Here is a 23,272-nt window from a genome sequence, read left to right on the forward strand (position 1 = left end):
TTCACCAGCACAAGCATTAAAAATACCAGCAAATCCGTCCCTGTCAGCACACCCCTGCTGAAGCATCTAAGCCCACCAGCACTGCTAGAATTAAACCTGCCCTGGGTGACCCTGCCTTGGCAGGGGGCTTGGACTAGATGATCTCCAGAAGTCCCTTGCAACCCTAACAATTCTGAGACAAGGCAGAAAAGGTGTGTGCATGCGTGAAGACTGGAAACTTTCTCCACCCTGACTTTGGGAATTTTTTCTGACCTGCCCTTCCTGCCACCGCCTCCACGGCGCGGCTCAGCCCAGCCCCGCCCGGCCCGGGGCGGCTCCTCCCCCGATCCGGAGCCCGGCTTAAAGCGGCGCCGGGGGGCGGCTCCGGCGGGGTCCCGCTGCCGCAGCGCCCGGCCATGGCCCGCGATCGCGGCCCGCCCGTGCTGCGGCCGCCCGGCGCCGCCGCGCTGCCCGCCGAGCCCCGCGGCTGGGGCTGGCTGGGCGCGGGGCTGTGGCCGGCGCTGCTCGTGGGGCTGCTGGCCGCCGTCGTCGCCTGGCTCTGGTACGGCGGCAGCGACGGGCGCGGCGGGGCGGGCGGCGAGGAGGCGGCGGCCGGCAGACAGGGGCCCCGGCGGGGGAGCGCGGCGGCCACAGGTACCGGGATGGGGAGGCCGTGCTCGGGGTGTCTCGGGCTGCCCGAGCCTGCGAGAACTGGGGTTTGCCGGCGCTCAGCTTAACCCGTTGCCGTTCTCCCTAAACGTCTCTTGCAGAGGATGCTGCGGCGGGCGGGGAGCCGGTGCGGCGGGAGGTGGCGGCTGCTGCCCCGGCCGGCCCTCCGAAGCCAGGAGAGGATCTGGCGGCTGTTTCAAGGGAAGAGCTTAACCATGTCCCGAGCGGTGCAGGTCCGGGCAAACCTGTGGAGCTGGAGCAGCTGATCCCGAAGCAGGGTGTCACGGACTCGGGGGAGCATCCAGCTGGTACGGCTGACAGCCAGGCAGGCGAACTGGTAGCCCAGGTGGGACAGGCGAGTGACGGATGGTGCGTGATGAACTTGGCAGGAGCCTCTGACGGCGACTGTAAGGACAAAAGTGAGGAGCAGCCATGTCAGCCAACTGAGAGTAGGGACTTGGACCGTGAAGAGTGGGAAGTTGTTTCTGAGCATCTGGTCGAAGGGGAGAATGGCAAGGATGGCAGCATGGAAGACTCAGACAGCAAAGAATGGGAACAAGGAGACTGCTGTGACGGGGACTCCAAAGCCAAGAGAGTTGCAGCCGTGCCCCCCATGTTCCAGAACATCCACGTGGCTTTCCGTGTGCACTACATCACCCACTCCGACGCGCAGCTCATCGGTGTCACGGGGGACCACGAGTGTCTGGGCCAGTGGCACAGCTACGTCCCCCTCAAGTGCGACAAGGACGGCTTCTGGTCCGAATCCATCAGTCTGCCCGTGGACACCCAAGTAGAGTGGAAATTCATCTTGGTGGAGAATGGGAAGGTCAGACGCTGGGAAGAGTGCAGTAACAGGACCCTAGTGACTGAACACGAAGATCAAATTGTTCATCAGTGGTGGGGATACCATTAATGGGAAGGTGGAAGCTGATCTAATGGCAGACCCGCCTAGGTGAATCAGCGAGCCCCTAAACCTTAGCGGGGCTCCCCTTCTTCTCTAGGAGACCCTCTCAAGTGCAGAGCTCTGGAAATCCCATATCAAACCACATGAGCAGCAGATCTCTGCCATCCCCCTTTAGGAAATCTTTTGGCAACCTGAAAAATCAACTTCAAGCGCGTGCTGAAGAGACACAAGGTAGGCTAAGAAGGCATGAGCAGCATTCCAAGCACCTGCCTGTCCAGGTGGATCTGGACCCTGGACTTGAGTTAGTGTTACTTTGAGCGGGGCTATGGGATGCATCTTGGTAGCGACTGCTTGGGCTTGGGAAGCGAACTGGGAGGTGTGGCTACCAACACTGTAAAAGGAACTTAAGTGTTGTAATTTATGTAATGTATTAAGTAAACAATAAACGTTTTCAGATTGACAGTTCATTACCAGTTGACCAGTGACCTCACTCATTTTGGTAACTGATCCAAGTGAGCCACTTGACCTGAAATCTTAGTGCTAAGGAACTGCTGAGAAGTGGCCCTCACTCTTGGGAGTAACAAAAGGTTGAACCCCAAAATAGTCCCTTTGCTACCCCATACTGTCCAGCAATCACCTCGGCTCAAATGAAAGGCTTGGCAGACAGCTCCTCTCCTGCTGAGGGGAGAGCAAAGGTCAGAAAGGACTGTCCTGGCTTAATGAATTACTTTGTCAGGGTGGGAGCAGGCTTTAAAAAAAGCCTGGACTGCTGTAATGGCTAGGGAATAGGGTTCTGGCAGGAACAGAGAGTCAGGCAGCATATTCTGCCTACTGAGGAATAATACCAGAGTATTGCTAGCAAATACTTAGCTTAAACTTGTAATTATTTTTTTAGACCAGGCTCTTCAGTTTGAATTTATTTTAAGTTGTGGCCTTCTAGTAAGGCAGATGAAGTAGAATACTTCCAGCTTCAGCTGGTTGGTATCTTTATATGATAGAAGCAGAAAGCTGCTCTGCTTCCCTGCTTTTCATATTTTTGGGTACAAATACATGCTGCCACTCAAGCAAGCTTTTCTTTCTATAATGCTGAACCAAGCTCTGGCCTGCAAATAGCCCTTCCCTAGAGTGAGCTTGGTCTGGGAGAGCAGAGTTTTGTAGGAGATCTGCAAGTATACAAATGAGCACTTGGATTTGGGAGATTTACCTCAAAAAGCACATCACTGATCTAAACACCTTTACTAATTCCTTCCTGCTCTGTGTGGTGGAGCAGTCTGAATGTGTGAAATAGGATGGCTTTGGTGAAAGACTGGAAGATGGGCTTCAGAGGCTGATCTCATGCATCTGGTGGGTTAATGGGCATCCAGGTGGTGGGACAATGCTAGAGCTGCTGGGAAGAACAAGTGTAGAACATGTTCTTACTGGGACTTTGATACCAACTGTTCAATGAGAGTGGGTTGGGCTGCCTGCTCCTGCAGACCTAGCCACAAAATAGCTCAAGGAAGTCCTGGGGGGGGCAGGTATTGAGGGGACAGTGAAGAGGGAGAGAGACTAAGGCCAAGGAACAACTGCACGGGCAAGTTGGAATTTTGATTTTTATCAAGTAAAACAAACTCAGTCGCATTCTTTGTACTTGTCTTTTCTAACAATAAACTGAAGTGGCCACTATACCTAATACACAGCTGCAATAGAAGATGAACTTCAGAAATCCCTGAAGTCAAAGCAAAACATTTCATTTCAAGGTGATTACAAATCTCTTCCCCTCTAATGCAAGCTCTTCAAATAGTGAGATACTGTCAGCTTAAAAAGCACTTGTCACACAGCTGCTGCTGCCTGAGCGTATTTATACACACGTTTGAGGCTTGGCTGAGGAGATTAACTGTGCTATTAGATTAAGTTATTCACCAGAAAGCTACTTAACCTATGCTAGAATAGATTCTCTAATGCAATGGTGAACATGTCAAACAGACCAACCCTGAGAAGCCTTTCAAATTGAGAACAACTTATTTTTTTAATTAAACACCCTGCGCTTTGATCCCACAGACAACTCACAGTCCTCATGATTCTATCATCTTGCTGAATGATCAGCTGCAGTTTCTACAAAGACCTGCACCCAACTCTTGCTACAACCTCTAAATTATTATGCCATTCACATCACTGCTTGCCCAGCAGGACCTATGCTATGTAAATTAAATGGTTTGGGTATGGTGAAAGAAAGAAATCTGGCTTTCAGCTTTTCTGGAGGAACCTATCAGTATTTTCTCCAGGTTGAAAGGGGTGTTTTCTCATTATTGAACAATCTATTTGCTCAAAGGTGAAGGTAGATTTAAACAAAGTTGTTTTGCTGCATGAAAAAGATGCTGCTGGAATGGCTGATAGCTGTCTAATACAAGGTCCTGGCTGTGAGACCAGTGAAGTGCAATGTGAGAAACAACTTACTGTTGACATTCCTGCATGGATCTAACAACCAGTGGCTCAGGAGATCTCCAAGCAAACAACAAACTGTCTCACTCACAGCTTGGCAAAGCCTGCAACCACAGAGCTACCTCTAAAGTTCACCTGCTCATACCCCTGACAACAAACTTAGGACAAATGAGACAATTTGATTACTTTTAGGTGAAACACAAACTATTCCTTTTTGTGAACTAGTTTGGTGCAAAAATGCTGAATGCTGCCGCTGGATGGTGAGCTGTGCAAGCAGCCTGAGGGGACTGGGCATAAACCATTTTAAAGTCTCCTACAAAAACCTCCACTGCAGCTTGTTTGTTTCACAAAACCCATGCCCATCCTACATTCTCTCTGGGAGTTGAACTCACCGTTCAGAGTCTCTTCACATATTAGCCTGGTATTAGGTTTTCTCTCTGGGGGTTGGCTGCCATCTGTGGTGCCCTTGCTGTGGGCAAGCTTGGCCTAGCAGTCCTCCTGTGCCATCCACCTGCATGACATGGAATAACAAGTGCTGTCAGGGCTGCAGAGGCCAGCATGCATTCAGCTGCTCTAAACCTCATGTGTCTACAAGCCTGTTCCTTGCCTGCTGCTGGTGGCAGGGGGGAAGCCCAGACCTGTCCCCAACTCTGCTGGATTCCAGCAGAAGGATGTTAAGCTGCTGTTTTGGATTGGCAGATGTCCCTCCCTTCCCCCTGGCTCTCTGACCCCTCCACCTGCTCACTGCCCTTGGGACAGGGTGGCAGCTTCAGAAATTCTTTTTAGCTTTCCTCCTTAACACAACTGGGAGTGCACTTACTGGTGACCTTTCCCAGGGGCTCTCATTCTCTACACCTGACTCTCCTCTTAAGAAAATTTTGGTAGATTTGTCCAACACATGTGGCAAGCCCAAACTGTGATACATGAACCATCTAAACCAATCCTTTCATTTTCAATGCAACCGATTCCTAGGAAAGGGGAGACATGCTTTTATTAATATTTCTACGGAGCTTGTTGCGAAAACTATCAGAAACTGCAGAAAAAATTATCAGGAAATCCCAAAAAGTTCCTTGAATTAAAATACTCTTGGCAATTACAGAAGACAGGAGTAACTCAGTAATTTCTTCTCCCCACACAAGACTTGAACTAAAGTTTGATGAGCCCATTCTGCTTAAATGAATCATGGTAGGTACAGTACGGAATTCAAACTTAAAGAGAAAGAATTTAGCTTAGATATAGGGAGAAATCCTTCCCTGTGAGGGTGGTGAGGCCTGGCACAGGTTGCCCAGAGAAACTGTGGCTGCCCCATCCCTGGAAGTGTCCAAGGCCAAGCTGGACAGGGCTTGGAGCAACCCGGGGTAGCGGAAGGTGTCCCTGCTCGTGGCAGGGGGTGGGACTGGATGCTTTTTAAGGTCCCTTTCTACTCCTCCGTACCTCCTGCTCATTTAAAATAAGAGCTATAAACAAGAGTTAAAAAATGGTAAGGGCTTTTATTATTAATCCTTAAAAACGTAACATATTCTAAACACAATGTACCTACATGAATGCAATCACTAACGCATACAGCGCCTTCACTTGCACAGCTTTCTCTCCTTTTCCTTGCATTTCTTTGTCTTCACCTCCTGAGTTCTGATCATCGGTGACGTGGCTGAAAACAGCAGCAGAACGGATTAGCTGAACACCACCTTATGTTCAAAACGCTGAGGCCTCTGGTGCAGACACCTGAAGCTTCACAAAATCCTCCCATAACAAGTCAGGCTGTACCTACCAAACCCTTACAGATGCAGCTTTAGTTTGCAATTCTTTATGTGAACATAGAAAAACCACTGAGGATATTAGTGGTGGCAAAGAACAAAAATGAGAACACTTACCTTTGACTTACTCATATAAATAACTTGATTAGTTTTACCTACATCAGGTCACTTGTATGTCCCTGACACAAATGCACTGTGTGATGAGGGGAAATAATAATTTCCCAAATCTGTGCAATCAGACTTAAAGGGGCAAAGGGGAAGAAACTGGAATATGCAATAAAAAAAAGTGCAGAGAAAAGAAATCCCATCTCGTTTGGCATCCTGCCATCCCAGGAGCTCATGCAGCTAAAGTTTTGGAAATCTTGCAGTTTCCATGAAAGTGCCATCGGCTTGTTAAAAATTTCCTATAATTGCCCATGACAGCACACGAGGACACCTCTGAGCAGCTGCCATGTTTGACATGTTAAGGATCTTGAAGCTTATTAGAGTTAAGGGGCATTGTGGAGTTAATCTAATTACCCTCCCGGGAGCAGGATAATGGAGAAGTGGGTACTGCTAGTAAAACTAGCGTGTGCTAGTAAAAGCACAGGTCATGCTTTGACAGGTACCAAGAACAGTTTCTGGAGAGTGTGTGTTTTTTCAACAAAACAGGAATAGTTCTAGTAAATTCTGGCACCTTGTTTTTTTATCTGTAACGATTCCACCAGGTTTTGCAGGCTTTCCATCTTGTTCTGTAGACTCTTTCGTGTGGGCTCACTAGTTTCCCAGGACTGAGAAGCTAGGGAAAAAAAAAATAATATCATCATCAACAATAATAAAAAAAGGCCATTATAAATTACCTAAACATTCCCTTTAAATTGAAGTTCTAAGGAAATAAAATCTACACCAACATTTTCAGTAAAACCCAGCACTTTACTAAATGTGTTACAGGAACCACAACAGCTATTACAAACATTTGTTACTGTGGATATTGATGTCAAGCATCCTTACAGTCTCTTAACCACAATAAGGCAATTGACCAGGCCTTAAAATTAGCGGTGCGTGGAATTTATCTTCTCACTGCATAATACATTAATTAGCTGCTGCACTTACAATTCATTTATCACAGAATAAACCTTCTGCTTGAACAGAACTGGGACAGGGTGAAGGCACTGGCTGGGAAGAGACCCAGCCAAGCGCTTTGGATCAGGAAATGGGACTGGACATACCTATTTGTGGGGCTGTGACTGCTCCCTCCAGAGAGCCAACCTTCCCTGAGGCTGGGCTGTGCTCTGGTGAGGCAGCAGGGCCAGCTGCAAGGTCATCAGGTGGAGTAGTTAAGAGCAAATGTACTGGAGATCTTGCTCTGTATCTGCCCTCCTGAGAGACTTGCCTGGGGGAGGACGTGTACCGAGGTGCTGCTGAGCAGACGGGTGAGTTTCCTAGGAGATGTCCAAGCAAAGAGCAGTGAGCACACACCTGAGGAGGGATCCCCGTGCAAGCAGGAGACTAAAGCCTCCTTACCAAACATGCTTGTTTCTATTGAAGTCACTGGCATGTGAAAATGGCTTTTTTTCTCTTCTCTATTCCATGTTTACTTCCCAAACAGGGAATATCATGGCTGCTCACAACCCAAGACTCCCTGTCCATTACAAATGCCCCATGCTCAACTACTTCCAGTCTTCTATGTAAAAAAACCCTACCTGCAGCTGTTTTGGATACTAGGAAAACCCCTGGATGCTGCAGTTGGTTTGCTAGAAGGCTGATTTTCTTTAATACTCACAAGTACAAAAAGAATACCCAGAGTAGTTACTCCTCACAATAAACAGAGCCTATCTCTGAAGCACAGTGGCTTAAATTCTACATAGAGAACAATATCAGTGTCTGCAGGCAATTTTCACAGAATGGATAATCTATGGGCAAGAAAAGAAAAGGTGGTTAAGACTCATATCTTTAAACTCTGCTTCTCAAAGCCACATCCTTATATTGCTGTTTAGATTACAAAATTCATGTCACCACAGTTTAAAAGGTACTGACCATCCAGTACCTGGAAGGAAACCAACAGCATTTGTTGATTCCTCTCAAAAGCACATCCGTATCCAAACATCCAAATAAAGAACTCAAGAGCCTAGATTTGGGCTCCAAAAATGTGACTATTCATGCTAATTACATAAGTAACATGGAAGTTATCCATTTTGGGTGTGCGGGTACCAGCCTGCAGGGAGCTGCTTTGCAACAAGATACAGATTTTGTAGCAAGTGCACTAGAGACTTGGTAATAGCACCTGCTAAGAGGTATTTGAGTAAATTCCTAGGAAAAGATACTGCATTGGGACTATATTTTATGTAATATTCTGTAATGTTCCAGTTTGACATCAATGCTGCCAGTGAAAACTTACCAAGGGATGTAAAGAGCAGGGAAACATCTTGGGACTGAAGATCTGCAGGATGTGAGCAGGCAGGATCCCTGAAAGCAAAATGAGGGCAAAAACTGCATTCTGGAAGAATTATGCTAAAGTTTGGTCATGCTAGCCAGCATCCACAGTGAGAATGTAAAGCTCTCATATGGAGTCTCCAGGTCTTATACACGGAAATTAAAAGCAAACAATGCAAATAGGTTTAGGAGCTCTTTCTTAGAGGGATGAAAGTAACATGACAGCTTTGTTTTATAATTCCCAGGAAGCTCTTAGCATTATGAATAAAATAATACAAACAAGCACAGGACTGGGGCTGTATTAAAAAAGCCTTAGAAACAGAACCTCAGATGAGTACTGTAAGAAGCAGGCTACTCAGCTAAGTGAAAGCACTTCTCACTGTCCTAAAATGTCCTTTTCCACCATGCTTGCAAGTAGCAGCCTCTCCAGCTGCAGTTTTGATTTAATCCTAATCAAAATTCATGAATTACATTTTCCTTTATGAAGTATCCTTAAGTTCTGGATTAGAAGCATCAGAATTTGTGCTGTATTGAATTTTTGAACTCCACTGTCATTATCATGTGTTTGGCAAGAAAAAAAACTTCCTGCATTTGGATATTTACATATGGCAGGAAAAGAAGAAAGGAGTTCTGAACAAAAATAAAAGCAGGCACTAAGGGCAAATGTTGTGGGCACCTTCTATTTCCCTACCACCTAAAGCATCTGAGGAACCTGGCAAACAACGGAAGCTTTGGAAGCTTCCAGATTATCTCAAGGTTACATATAAACCCAACCTTCTTGCAAAACCACGTCCCACTCTGCTCCTGAAACACATCAGGAGCCAGATCTCAGTTTCAGAGGGCACTATAAGTACACAGTACACAACAGAAATAAATCTATTATTCTTACACTGCATTCCTTATGGTTGTTATGGGGGATTGTCTCCCACCATTGCTGCTGAGATCCACAGAGGGAATGTCACTACCTGAGCTTGTTAATTCTTGAAGAATCCTCTTTATATCCTGCAATGGTTCTTCCTTCAAAATGTCCTTGGAAGGCATCTGAAATGAAATAATTCAGTTAAAAAGTATTTACAAAGGCACTCTATTAGTCAATTCTTAACTCATCCAAATGCAGATACTTTTCCCCCCTTTACTCGTGTTTTGTCCCTTTTAACCCGTGACCCCAGGTATTGCTGTAGAGGGCACAGACACAGAGCTGAAGGGAGACACAGGAGCACCTGGGGGTGTTTTCCAGGCACTCCTTCCTAGAGCAGCTGAGCTGTCTGCAGATACAAACCCCTTTACTGCCACAGCCACTGCAGAGATGAAGTGCAATATTATTCTCATTTTACTGCTCAGGACTTGAGGCAAAGGCCTGGTTCAAAGAACCCCTTCTTTCAGTGAAACTGGATTTTTCAGCATTTCACATGTTCAAAGCACTGCTCCCACTGACCTTTGCTCCATCTGGGGATGGAACTGGTTGGAAACATTTTGCTATCCAATTTCATTGAAAAAAAAAAAAAAAGGTAATTTTCAATGGAAACACAGTGGTTTCAGCAGGGCTTACATGGGGAACAAATCCTCAGCTTCATAATGGGTCAAAGTGACACTGAGTCAGACCAAATCCTCCTTTCCCACATTCCAGCTAGGAAACCAGACTATCACCCAGGTAGTGTGTCTCAAGCATTGGAGCTGGTTCATTTTGTACAATAACTAATGATGCAGGAACAAAGAAGATTAAAGTAGACTTTGATTCAAGTGCTCCTGCAACCTGTTGGGTCCTCACTGTGGTACTAAATTAAAAATCAGCCCTTTCTCCTTCTTTATCTTCAGAAGTATAAATTGATTAACTCAGAGAAAAGAGAATGGGAGTGGCTGATGCTGCAGGGATTTCACAGAAGTAACTATCCCTTTGTTCCTTGATGTAAATGTTTGCCACCACATCAGGAAGTAAACCAGAAAATACTCCTGAAAAATGCCTGCACTAACTTGTAACCTCCTACAGATTTTGAGGTTAAAAGTGATGAAAATACCAGGGAGATACATCAGGTCACTTCTGAAGATTCATACAAAATCTATAAAGAAAACAGCTAAAGACTTTTTTTTTTTTAATGAGAGATTAGAGTTGATGTTTTCTTTCATGAAAAACGAGAACAACACTAGAATTTTATTTAAATCTAAATGTAGATGTCCAAAACCAAAGGGAAGAACAATGATGTGGATAAAACAGATCAAAATCAATGATGGCCAGCTTGGAAAAGATAACAGGCAGATGATGAAATGTATCAGGAACTACATACAAATCTATTTTCCCTGTCAAATGTGATTTACAGCAAAAAAAAAGAGTGAAAACCAAACTGATAACAGATCAGTACCTTCAAATTTAATAGTTTAGAAATGTTATTGGTGGTAGAGGTAAAATAAACTCTTAGCACAACCTATAGGATTTTTCAGTTGTCCCATTGTTTTTTACACACCAAAAAAAATCTGCAAGGCCACAGCACACGTGAAGCTACAGAAAATCATTTCATCTTTGGTGTTAGGAATTTGCTCTTGGGCACTGCTGAGCAGATGCTCTCCCATGCAGGAAGCCCATGTTATTTTTACTGTTGAGGATGTGCTGGTTTCCCATGGCGAGGCAGGCACTCACCTGAGGGGCAGAGCTGGGCAGGTGCAGGGCAGGTGGCTGGAAAGCCGAGTGTAGGTGGGACAGGGGCACAAGGTGCTGCAGCTTCCCTGAAGCAGAAGCTGAGGAGTAGCCTGGGCCCTGCAGCTCCTGAGGAAAAACAAGAAAAGCTCCCCACCTTGGTCATTCTTCCTCTGAAGCACTTTTTGTATTGCTTATGTAGAGTTGTATTTTGAATATAGTACTTTGCTCCTCTTTTTGCTCATTTAGAGCAGTAGTCTCACTGCAGCCTGAATAGTCCCTGGTTATAAATAAGGCAAAAGTTAAAAACATCCTCTATTCATCTCAATAGTAAAGACGGGGATTGTACTCAGTCTATTATTTTGTTGTCCTTACTGTACATAGCACTTCAAAAACCTGGAATTACAGACATGTGCAGCACTGAGGAATTCCACATAGAAAAGGGTTCCAGAACACAGACTTGTCAGAGTTTTTCTCACTAAGGAGCGCTACACCTGAAGTCAGGCCGCAAAGCAAATGCACCTAAGGTTAGGCCCATGCTTCCCAGGACAGTACTCACTCTCACATCCAAGGTGTGCTGCAGCCTGCAGCGCATGGCTTCCTGCTCCTGGCACTGGATGATGCACTGGCACTCCGCAAACTGCAGGGATGCCTGCAACAGAGCACAGAAGGGGCATCAATGAGTTGTGCTAACTTCCTGTGGATTACTCTCTTCCCTATCCTCTCTTGGATAAAGAAACAAGGTGCACACAGGGATGCTGTGTTTATCTCCTGCTCTCAGCACAGAAATTCTGCAGGATGCCTTTGTTGACAGGCTCACAAAAGCAGCTGGTTATACAACCCTGGCAGCCATAACATGCACACCAGAATGTCCCAGAAGGGATAATATCCTTCCAGGGCCAGTCCCAGACCTACTGAACACCTCTGGGATTAGAAGATGCAACTGAGGCAAAACTACACTTTTTCTCCTTAAAAATTTTACTCTGAAAAGGGGCGAGAATATCTATACACTACAAGAAAGGTAAGCTCCCAGTGACAAAGATTTAAGGTCAGAAATGCTACACTTGGCAGGAGGTATCACAAGTCTTTTGTCATTTTTGAAAGAAATTTGAGAATGACACCTTGCATAGAAATTTACATCCTGCCAAGTTAGAATCCTGAGAGGACTCTTCCTTCTGGAACAGCAGAAGCTTACCTGCAGGGCATCTGGGATTTCTGTGCCAGTCAGACCAGACCTAACCTCAGGGGTCAGGTATGCCAGCATCAGAAACCTCACCTAAAAAAGCTAAAAGGTAAATGAGACAGCACCATGCTCTTTAGAAATTCCCTCATATGGAAGAATAAAGAAAGCAGCTGTGCCCAGAGTCAGCTGAAGGTTCTACAGCCTGAACAATACATTTACTTTAAATTCCCTGCAGTTTAGATTTCCCAGAGCTACTAAGGAATAAATCAAGAATTCTCCTAATGAAAAAGAAGCCTTTTACCAACAAAAACCACTTCAGGTGAGGATCTTACAGCACATGTGAAAAGAATATATTAAATCCAACCCTTCTCTTCCCAGGTGACTGTAGAGGAACTGAGAGTTTCCTTAAATTACCTTATCAAGGGCTGTCTCCATCTTAGATAGTTTTTCTTTCAGCCGTTTGTCTTGTGATCTCAGGATCTCCAGGTCCCCAGCAATCCTGATATTTTCTGCTCTAATACAGGCCAATTTTTGCCTTAGTTCACTATTTTCTTCTCTGAGATAATGCTTCTCCTGAATTTAAGATGAGGGCATAGTATGAGTCAAAAATTTATAAATTATAGACATTTGTCTTCTGTAAATTTTTTTTAATCTTTGAAATACCTGAACTAACCCTTTGAGAAGCTTCGATACTGCGTCTTACACAAAGATGAGGTTTTGTAACAAGAAGAAAGGCCTTACAAGGAAAAGTGCAACTGGACTGGTCTCAGTGAAACAACATCTCAGATTTTTGACCCATTTTGAAAGTGGAATTTTAAGCTTCAGCATCCACTGGATCCAAAGCCAGCGAGGAAGTAGGATAGGTTATACTGAACAGACAGAAATGATTGTTCAGTAAACTACAGCTGTTGGTAACTGAGTGATTTTTCACAGAAAGTGAAAAAGGACTCATTGTGATAGACAGACACTGACAGAGTGAGTTTACATCCAGAACTGCCTCAGAATCCAGAGGGGAAGCACCATGGACCAGGGTCAGAAGGATACAGAATGTGTAAGTTGACATTTTAAGGAAGAACTGATTATGTAAGAGCCTGATTCTCATTGCAACTGCTCTCATTCTTCCAAGAGGAACGAACATAAACTAAGACCTGTCTCTGCACAGAAGGCTAATTCCCATGGACACCAAGTAAAACCATTTTTGGTCCTTCATGGGCTGACTGTGCTTTTGCCCACGCATTTCTCCCAAGACAAATCTCTCTAAATGCAGTGCAATACTTTTACAAGGAGCTCTTGTGACCTTAGCTGCGTTTGCCATTGCCTCTTCCAAGAATTTAATCTTGCTCTGTAGTGCATCTATCTGTCCTCTCTTGGCTGTGATCTGCTTCTGCATTCTCACCGCAGCTTCCCGAGCTGGAAAACACAAGGTAAATTCTCAATGAACAACAAGGATTATGACTGCAATACTTACAAAAGTTCTCTTGTTGATAAGACAAATGTGTGTGATTTTTGGGAAGTTCAATCCGTAGTTACCATTGCCATCAGATCCCTCCACAGTCTTTAGAGCAGTCCTGGCCTGTTTCAGTTCAGCTTGGGCCGATTTCAACTGCATTTTCAGTCTATTTGCAGTATTTGCCATCTCCTTGATTTCACCCTGGTAATTCCTCTTCAAATCTTCAAATGTCTCTGGTGAGAGTAAGTAAAGATTGAAGTTAGAGTGACAAAAAAATACCATTCTTCTAGACTGAGATTACTGACCTGCTGCCAATTTGTGATAAAGGAAATGCTCCCAAGGGGTACTTTCTGAGGGTTCAGGGGTGTGCAGAGAGCAAAGCATGTGACCAGCAGCATCTGGCCAGCTGCTGTGCAGATTTAACTGAGAATATCCTTGAATGTCAGCAGTTGCTTTGGATCCAGATCCTGCTTTTTGTAAATTTTAAATAATATATTCATGTTCATATACTTTAAAAGTATTTTATTTTTTATAATTTTATACACCTGTACATATTTTAATAATATATCTTGATGGGGTTCCCCACACACTAGTTGTGAAAACATCGAAGTTGAAGCATCAACTTTTAATAACATTGTAGCAAATTTACAACAAAACAAAGTTTCACTGTACTTCCATATCACTCTTGAAAAAAAGGATCAGGTTCCAATTCTGTGATTTACCAGATCTGCATTTTTCACCTCCTGACTGGGGCAGTTTTAACTATTTTTGCTCCTAGGGAGATGGGCCGTAAAGACTGTGTTCCCCCCTTCAGTGCCAGAATCCCACGCCAGGACACAGCTCCCTGGAACAATCTGACCATCCTGTGCTGGCAGGAACCGTGTGCTGTACCAGCAGCCATATTTGGATTCAGCCAGCAGGCTGCTCTTTTATTTTTAACATGAGCCCAAATTAGCAGCTGTGGGAGCTGAGCTGAGGCTCCCTACCTGCAAGGCCAGCTAGCTCCCTCTGGCCAGCCTGGAGCTCCTGCAGGAGCTCATCTTTTTCCAGTTCTGCATCGTTCAGTGCCTGGAGCTTCTCGGTGCATGTGTTAACCAGCTGAAACTTTTCCAGCTCCAGCTCGCTCAGCCTGGCCTCCATTTCACGTATTCTGGCTTCTTTCTCATCCTGTGCACTCTGCTTAGATAAAAAACAATTATGTGTAATATACATAATTATATAAAATAAGCACAGAGATGTGTGGATGCCACTATTTAAAAATCTCAGTTTGGGGCAAGAAAGAAAACCAGAGTAAAACAGACCAATTACTTGTGTGAAAATTGCTAATCCAGGCAAAGAGGGTACAGCACAATGGGATCTGAGGGCTTTAAAGAATAATTAACCTTACCAGGTGTAGGATATGAACATAATTTCCATCCTCTTGTAGCAGCCCCCCCATGTGCACTCAAATGCCTTCTCACAAGAGGATGAAATTCCCTGTCTGGAGTGATTTTTCTTCTGAAGATGCTGACATGCATAAGGCTACCATATCCTGTATTTCTTGTCTGAGAAATAACCAGTGTCCTCAGTTCGGAATTCTGAGTGCTGCCTGTCTGCTGCTTCTCAGTTACACTTTGTATTTCTGGTGCTGTTCTGGCATGCACACTCATCTCACCGAGGGCATTCCAGCTCTCACCAGCCTTTTGGCAGCTGCTTCTCACCAGGAATTACACATTATTTGTGGTAAAGCTGTAATATTATCCTCCTCTGCCCACTAACTGAGTGCTGTTAGAATTCCAGGGGCATTGCCTAACCTTTAAAACCACAGCATCAGCACATTAAGGCAGATTTTAAACCAGAAGACATTTATTGTCATAAAGAGACAAATGCAGCACTGTTTGCACACCTTAAGCTCTTCTGCTTTGAGTTTCCAGTCATTTATTTCTTTTTTCAGCTGGGATTTCTCCACTTCCATTGCTCCAGCTGTTTGACTGTGCTGGCCCACGATCTGGGTCATGTTATCCATTTGCTTTTGGAAGATCTCAATGATCCTTTCCTTCTCAAACACATGCAGCTTCAGCATCTCACACTCCAACTGCACCTTGTGTAAGCAGCCCTCTTCACTCTTCACATGCTGGACCTCCTGCATCCTGCTGCCAAGCTGGGAACGTAGCTCCCTGATTTCCTGGCTGGTAGCCCCAAGGGCTCTCTCCTTCTCCTGCAGACAGGTCACCAGATCTGACACTGTCTGCTCAGCAGCCTCCAAATGCCTCTGTTTGGCTGCAAGAGCTTCCGTGACTTTGCTGAGTGCTTCCTTGGTCATCTCCAGCTGCACAGTCAAAGAGGAGAGTCTTCCAATGCTTTCATTTTTTTCCTCAATTGCAGCCATCTGAAGAATGACAATACACGGATCAACCAAGGGATTTGTTTACTTCTACCTTTGGAATGTCCTGGCACATTTCTGGATTTCTGTAGTAGATCTTCAACACCTGTACAGATTTTTGTACAGAAAAATAAGGTCAGGATGCTCTGACTCCTCTCGGGTATTAAAAGGTTAATACCCGAGTAGAATATTGTTTTTTTAAACACAGGAAATTAAAAATATTACGCTGATGTAAAAAAAAAAAAAGAATCATCTGGCAATGTTAGGACAAAATTCAGAGCACTTAAGGCTAAAGAACTTCAAGTGATAAAACTCAACTGGCTGCACTGTAAAGTTGGGGAAAAAATAATTACATGAATAATTTATTACTGATTTAATTTCTGCAAGCAGCAATATGCACCATTTAAAGCACAAAGTACTGTGATTCAGAAACCAGTAATAGTGCAAAGTAGAAACTGAAGGAAAGAGTGAACTTCCTGGTGGGAGGGTTTTCAACAGACAATGGATTGAGAAAATGTAGAACAATGTGTGAGTTAGCTCATGCCTATGGTCTGGTAGAAGATAAAGGAATCAACTGGATCTTCATTCATAATGCAGAGAAGGTTATCTAATCAGAGCTCACTTTTGAGGGGTTGAAGTTTGGAAGAAAGGGGAATGTAAAGGCAGTGTCTGCCTGTCAGAAGGAATTCCAACACAGCACTCACTGGTTCATAAACACAAACTTCATTATGTTTTCATTAAATACTACATCAAGTAAGGCATTATGAAGGCCTTTCATTTACTAACCACTCTTACAGATGCTCACTGCTGAAAATACCACATTCTACAATTTGTTTGGTAGATCTGGTAGCATTAAACTTTCTGGAAATATACAAAAAGTCACGTTGGAGGTTTATAGTCAAAATCACCAACCTGGCACTCCATCTGTCTGCGACACTCCATCCTCATTTCCTTCAGTGCCCTTTCCATGCTCTGCAGCTGCATGTTTCTGTTGTCCAGCTGCCTCCTGAGCTGCTCCATGGTGATGCTCTTGTCTGTGTTCTGATCCCAAAATCGCTTGTTCTGCTCTTTTTCTAGGCTTAGTTCTATCTCTTTTTCATGGAGTTTAGTCTATGAGAAATTAAAGTCATCTCCCTCCTGAATAAATAAATTCAGGACTTTTTTTGTTCTCGTAACGATAATTTAAAATGTAAATTATGTTAAAAACACTAACATACACATTTCAGAGCTACTAATTTCAACAATATGAATTTAAAGTGTGGCCCAGACTAAATTACCAAAGGGCATTTCTGCTAATCATAACTTTTGCTGTTGTTTACTGCCTGAATATTGGATAAATCTTGCAAAATGTGTTAAGGGACCAAGGCTCCTCAACAAAGGGATCTAAACTGTGAGGTTAAAGTGAAGGTGGCTCAGCATCTTTATATGATTTGCATAGGTTTCTGCAGCTTTGAATTTATGACAAAGTCAAGTCTTAATTCTGAATATCCCTCATTGCTATTGGTAAAGGCCCTTGGGCCTTTCACAGCTAATTCAAATTTCTAGTTAGAAATAATCCTCAAAGTTAACTAAAACAAGCAAGGTGCAAATCTGAACACCATCAATAAGGAGAAGCTTTTAGAAACCAGGAGTTTTTTCAATACTGTCACTTTTTTTTACCAGCAGTTGATGAATCTGGTCATCTGGATTTCCAGATTCTTGGCCATGTTGTGCCTGGTCTGTCTCCGCTTCTGCTGCCTGAGAACGAGCTCGGTGCAACTGCTGCAGGTCTGTGACCTAGAAAAAGGCAAATATTCCTGAAGAATTATCTTAAAGCATTCTATTTTAAACAGTACATTGGATTTCTTCTAGTTTTCTTCTAGGTTCTACTTGAAAGAAGTACAAATGTTATCTTTTGTCCCAGCAGAGTTATTCCCTGGGTGTACTCATAAATGTGATGTCTTCTTTTAGTGATTAAGCTCAGTTTCATTTCAGAGTTAATTGAGGTTCTGGAGAGTAATTTGGCTTCCACCCTGATCCAGAGCTCTTCAGAAGTCCCTTACCCACACCATAAACACTGACTGGAATGGTAAAACACCACCTTAGGAAAAAAAGACCTTTTTTCACAGAGGAATAGTCCTTCCCCATGACTACATTCAGAAATCTCTAGGCAAACATGTTTTGTACCAAGTGGCGTTCACTTTCTCTGAAAGGAGGCAACTTCCACCAGTGTGTGAGATGATGGACCAGCCTACAAGGCTATTAATAAAGATACTCTTATGTGCAAAGTTTAAGATAATGTAATTTATCTTATTGTCCACCCAGTTTTTCTGAAGTAATCCCTCATGAAAAGACTTTCCTCCTGTCTCTGGAACATTTCAGCTCTTCACATACTCATTTTCACTGGCACCAGTGCTAACAGGCAAATCCATACACACCTTGTTTTCATGGATCCTCTTCCTTTCTCCTGACTTGGAACAGAGCTGACAAACTGTGGATTCCAGGTGACAGACCCGATGTGGATGCACTGAATTTGGGATTCTTGCTTGTTCTCTATGCAAAGTTCAAGGTGAAGAAATCAGAAAAACTGTAAGAACCATCAAAGAAGAAGCAGCCTCAGTCTCCTCACTCTCAGCCTGCCTAACACATGCAGGTTTTGTCTCTTCTCTATAGTGCGTGCTTTTGTGGGGTTTCTGTTTTTTCCCCTTTTCATTTCACAGTCTGTGCAACAAGTGCTTCATTTAAACAAAAGCACTGAGAAACCAAAAGAATAGGGCAGACAGTGGAGTGTAGGAGCAGCATAACTTTCTCTCAAATTAAGGTTACTCTTAACATTTTCTGCACTATAATCAAAACCCAGACTTAATGATCTCTCTCCATCAGGCTTTGGATGCTCTTCCAAGCTGCAGGCACTGTCAAGCTTTACGAGGCAGTGCTGCCACCTCCTGCTCATGCTCATTTCTTAGCTGCTCAATCATCTTCCCAAAAGAAAACAATTTCATCTTGGCAAATAGTTAACTTCTTTCACTTGTCAGAAATGTAATAATTTCTACGTTCTGTTATTAAGTATCGAGTTACAGATACTTTTATTTTGAAGGGGTTACTGTATAACTCAAGTGGACGATGTGACAAAAATTAGGAGGTCTCCAACAAGGAAGGACAAAACTCTTAGAGAAACCAGCAAGGAAAAAGGTGATTTAACCACCAAAATTACTTTCAATCTTTTCTTTTAATGATGAAACTGGTGTCCCAACAAATTCCACGTATCCATTTAAGTGACACTTAGAAAAGTAAGGTGCAGAGATTCTTCCAAAATAGAATTTTTGGTAAATAAACCAGAAAATTGTCAGCATGGGAGGAAAAAGCAGCAGAAAATCATGAGCAAATAAACATCTCGATGGAACAATTATTGAAGTCCTCAAAAACATTGAGGACTTGCTAGCCCGTGGTCATCCCACCCCAAATACCATCATCATCACAAAGGAATTCTCTGTGGAGCACGTGAAAAGTGTCTGGTTACGCTTTATGAACGAAAAAACGGAGAACAGGTACCTAATTTGATGTTGCTGAAGCAGGAGTTCTCTTCGGGTCTGTGAATCTTTGGTCAGTGACTGAAGTTCTTCTTCCACCTATTGTGAGCAGATGACAGTGCAACCCCTGAAGAAAAGGCAGTCTGAAGAGCAGATTCTAAAGTGTCATTTCCTCCCTTTTGGTTCCACCTTGAGCTGTGGAAATGTGGTAAATCCCAGCAGTAAACCCAGTCCGAGGTGGGACCACTGTAAAAGGCTGGTGTGCCAGCACCTGCCACCTTCACTGCAAAGTGGCATTTGCAGCTCTTTATGCCATAACCCTTTCCCTAGGCCAGGTTAGAAGGGGGCTCATGGAGTTTTCGAATATATTTCCTAAAAGCCAGAACACAGAGCATCAGAAAGAAAATTAGGACTTTGTTCACATACCAGGACCACCTTTTCTTTGAGGTGTGACACCTCTGAGTCCAAATCCCGCAAGACATCACGAAATGCCGTGCTCAGGCTGTGGATGAGCAGGCTGCTCATGTCCTCATGCTCACAGAGCTTCCTGCCCATGCTGTCTTTGCAGTCCATTAGGATGCCACGTGATTCCAGAAGTAATTCCTCAAGGCTGTGGACCACCTTTGTCAGGTGCTCATTTTGCCTGCCAGCCCCCCTCAGTGCCTCGTCCTGCTGCTGGCTGGCAGCTTCCAGCTCTCCAGCAGTACTTTTTAACTGTATTTTTACATTCTCTTGGCTCTGAGACTCCTTTTGTCTGAATTAGGAAACAAAAATAAAATAATTTAGAGAATGGGATTCACATGGACCTCTATTCTCATAGGTATAATACTTGAGTTCATTAACTGCTGGTTTTTACAACTAAATTATGAGTTGTTTTCTAAACCCGGAGTGCTAGTGTTATTCCTGGAGGGAAGCTGCTCTCTGAGGAAGCTTGCTGTGCCTCTCAAAGCTCATACAGACACTCCGCATGATACATCTGTCTTGGCCTTCATACCTGCTCTCCAGAAGTGCATCTCTTTCCAACTGCATTTCCATCAGTTTGCTCTGCCAGTCAGGCTTAAATGGATTTCCTGTTGCTCACATAGCTCAGTGGTCTGAAGGAGAAAAAACAAACACAAAACCAAACAAGTGAAACCAACCAAAATACTGATGACATGACCTAAATAAAAAAGAGGCTGCTCAAAATAGTGCTGGTGAAACTATCAAAAGACTCAGCAGTGACAAGGACCCATCTAAACTCAAGAAGCTGCCCCAAAATTCAACTCACTTCATGCTGCCTCTTCTGCACTTCTCCACCTCTCTGAGAGAAATTGTAGAATAAGAGGAGAGTTTGGTTATATAAAACCTTGAGCACAGAAGGAAGGAAACCTGAGCCAATCCACACTGTCTTATTTTATTGGAATTGATCAAGCAACGGATTGATTATTTGCTCCATTCCTGAGGGGGTGGTGTTAGTTTGAATCAACAGCGTGACTGAATCAGTAAATTAAATCTCAGTTTGCCATCAGTTTTCAAACTTATTAATGACCCTTCTGTAGGAGAAACTTTCAAATATTAGATATACAATGAGAAAGGAGGAGGAAAAAGAGAGGGGGGGAAAGAGAGGGGGGAAAAAGGAGGGGGGAAAGAGGAAAAAAAAGAGAAAAAAAAGAGAAAAAAAAAGAGGAAAAAAAAGAGGAAAAAAAAGAGGAAAAAAAAGAGGAAAAAAAAGAGGAAAAAAAAGAGGAAAAAAAAGAGAAAAAAAAGAGAAAAAAAAGAGAAAAAAAGAGAAAAAAAGAGAAAAAAAGAGAAAAAAAGAGAAAAAAAGAGAAAAAAAAGAGAAAAAAAGAGACAAAAAAGAGACAAAAAAAAGAGAAAAAAAAAGAGAAAAAAAGAGAAAAAAAGAGATTAAAAAGAGAAAAAAAGAGAAAAAAAAGAGAAAAAAAAGAGATAAAAAAGAGAAAAAAAGAGAAAAAAAAGAGAAAAAAAGAGACAAAAAGAGACAAAAAGAGACAAAAAGAGACAAAAAAGAGACAAAAAAGAGACAAAAAAAAAAGAGAAAAAAAGAGAAAAAAAAGAGAAAAAAAAGAGAAAAAAAAGAGACAAAAAGAGACAAAAAGAGACAAAAAGAGACAAAAAGAGACAAAAAGAGACAAAAAAAAGAGAAAAAAAAGAGAAAAAAAAGAGAAAAAAAAGAGAAAAAAAAGAGGAAAAAAAAGAGAAAAAAAAGAGATAAAAAAGAGATAAAAAAGAGAAAAAATTTCTATTACTCAGTGGCAGTTTTAAACCAGATGGTATTGATAGGGTTCTTATTTGGGTTATTTGGATTTTCCTGCGTGACTGGTCCTCTGGAGCACTTCTGACCACACCGCAGGCCAAGAAGCAGTCCCAGCAGCACCTTCCACACCTGGATAACTTATTCCCTTCAACAAACCCTCTGCCTGACACAGCCGCGCCGTGGGTGCTTCCTGTGAGCACATGAGGGAGAAAAGCGGAGTCCTTGGTCCCAGAGCCCAACCCTGAGGGGCCAGAAACGCGAGGAGGAAAAACCCCTCAGCCTTTCTTCCATCGCAGGCACTGGGGGCCGAGGCGCCACCGGGTCCCGTCCCTTTCCCGCCATACCTCTGCTTCCCGCCGCGAGCAGCGAGGGACGCTCCGTCCCCTCAGCGCTCCATGACACCGCGCTCCCGGCGCTTCCAGCTCCGCAGGGCGCTGCTGCCGACCCACCCCGCCGTGGGGAGAGCCGCCAGGCTCCTCCCGCCTGCTCCCCCGCGGGAAGGAGCCATCCCGAGCCGCCAGCTGCTCCTGCAAGATCCGATCGCTCCACCGGGAATTGCGGCGCCGAGCCCCTCAGCCCCAACATGGCCGCCGCCCCCTCACGGCGGGGGCACCATTTTGTGGTCTGGGGTCCCAGGTGGTTTAGCGATGCCGTGCTTGAGGCTGGAGATCAAAATCCCCTCGCACGGGGGTAGGGAAGGGCCTGGATCCTTTTCCATGTGGTATTTGGTCAGTAAGATGGCACATTTTGGAGGGGTGAGCTGACTGAAGGTAGAAGTCGGGGTGAGGGGACTTCCCGCCAAACAAAAGCCCAGAGGGTCAAAAGCAGCTTGCCCTAAATTCAGTTCAGTAATAAAAACTGGAATATTTTTGTTTTTATACCAATCTTGTCAGAGAGGGCAAGCTTCTGTGTTCCCTGGTATTTTCAGGGCGAGGGAGAGGGTGCAGAGTTGAGAGGCAATTACTTCACTTCAGCAAAGGCAACTAACTACATATCTGACTGTCCCACTTTGGATCTCGATTTCAGGAATGAACACACAGGTGTCAGTAGGCTGTCCCTCTTTTCAAGCTATCCAAAAGACCACCGTGATACAAGGTTCCAGGAACAGATGTATGAACTTGGCCCAAACCAAAATCCTCAGAGAGCTGGAGATTAAGTCTGAGAGAACTCAAGAGAGACACAGGTATGTTGATTTATTTAAATAGCTAGCTAAGATGAAAAACACATAACCATTCCTCAAGGGTACCACATAATTTTCATCGACAAGAGAAAAAAACCATCCTCCTAGTGCTGAAAGGCACACAAAAGGAGAAAAGTGTTTTTTCGTGGACTACTACAGCAAAGTAAGAATTAACCAGCTGAAAACAAACCTCAGGTCTCCATTCTTCTTGCTGCACTGCAGTCCCAGGGGGAAAACAGCTTGACGAAAGGACTTTTATTGCACCGCCCAGAAGAGACAGCAGCAAAAAGACTTTTCTTATCCACAGGGATAAGAGGCAAATGAATGTTTAGGTAAATACAATACCCGACAATTTCGTGAAGCTTCACGATATCCTCAAGCGAGATTTAGTCCTCCAATAGTCTCAGGTGTTAACAAAGCATGAAAACTCACCTGGGAGGGGGCCAACACCTACCTCTGGCAGGCAGTGCTGGGCTTTGTTTCTCCTGGATTTTGGATAGGGCACTGAAGTTTTGCCCCTTACTGTGAGGCTGGGAAAGGAAGGGGACACTCATCACCCCGCT

The 23,272-nt window shown here is 44.0% G+C and overlaps 2 protein-coding genes across 2 annotated transcripts; one reads left to right on the top strand and one right to left on the bottom strand.

Annotated features, from left to right (window-relative positions):
* The first annotated feature begins 380 nt into the window (after positions 1 to 380).
* On the top strand, positions 381 to 2,022 carry STBD1 (starch binding domain 1). The gene is made up of 2 exons (XM_069012412.1): positions 381 to 633; positions 750 to 2,022. The coding sequence occupies exons 1-2, from the start codon at positions 396 to 398 to the stop codon at positions 1,559 to 1,561; spliced, it is 1,050 nt and encodes a 349-aa protein (XP_068868513.1). The 5' UTR covers positions 381 to 395; the 3' UTR covers positions 1,562 to 2,022.
* A 2,349-nt stretch (positions 2,023 to 4,371) lies between these two features.
* CCDC158 (coiled-coil domain containing 158) lies at positions 4,372 to 21,871 on the bottom strand. Its single transcript, XM_069012303.1, is given in 21 exon segments — positions 4,372 to 4,484; positions 5,514 to 5,621; positions 6,404 to 6,505; positions 6,936 to 7,148; positions 8,105 to 8,172; positions 9,029 to 9,180; positions 10,772 to 10,897; positions 11,328 to 11,420; positions 12,366 to 12,524; positions 13,249 to 13,361; positions 13,482 to 13,634; positions 14,388 to 14,577; positions 15,287 to 15,769; positions 16,676 to 16,873; positions 17,423 to 17,539; positions 18,181 to 18,295; positions 19,295 to 19,371; positions 19,699 to 20,026; positions 20,267 to 20,330; positions 20,333 to 20,366; positions 21,848 to 21,871. Coding segments are annotated over 20 exon segments (2,886 nt in total). The 3' UTR covers positions 4,372 to 4,484; positions 5,514 to 5,544.
* Between the last annotated feature and the right edge of the window lie 1,401 nt (positions 21,872 to 23,272).

Source organism: Aphelocoma coerulescens, chromosome 4 (genome assembly GCF_041296385.1).
Source record: "Aphelocoma coerulescens isolate FSJ_1873_10779 chromosome 4, UR_Acoe_1.0, whole genome shotgun sequence".
NCBI lineage: Eukaryota > Metazoa > Chordata > Aves > Passeriformes > Corvidae > Aphelocoma > Aphelocoma coerulescens.

Coding starts and splice junctions, on each gene's coding strand:
- STBD1 (XM_069012412.1), top strand. CDS start 396: ATGGCCCGCGATCGCGGCCCGCCCGTGCTGCGGCCGCCCGGCGCCGCC. Junction 634..749: donor GGGGAGCGCGGCGGCCACAG/GTACCGGGATGG, acceptor CGTCTCTTGCAG/AGGATGCTGCGGCGGGCGGG.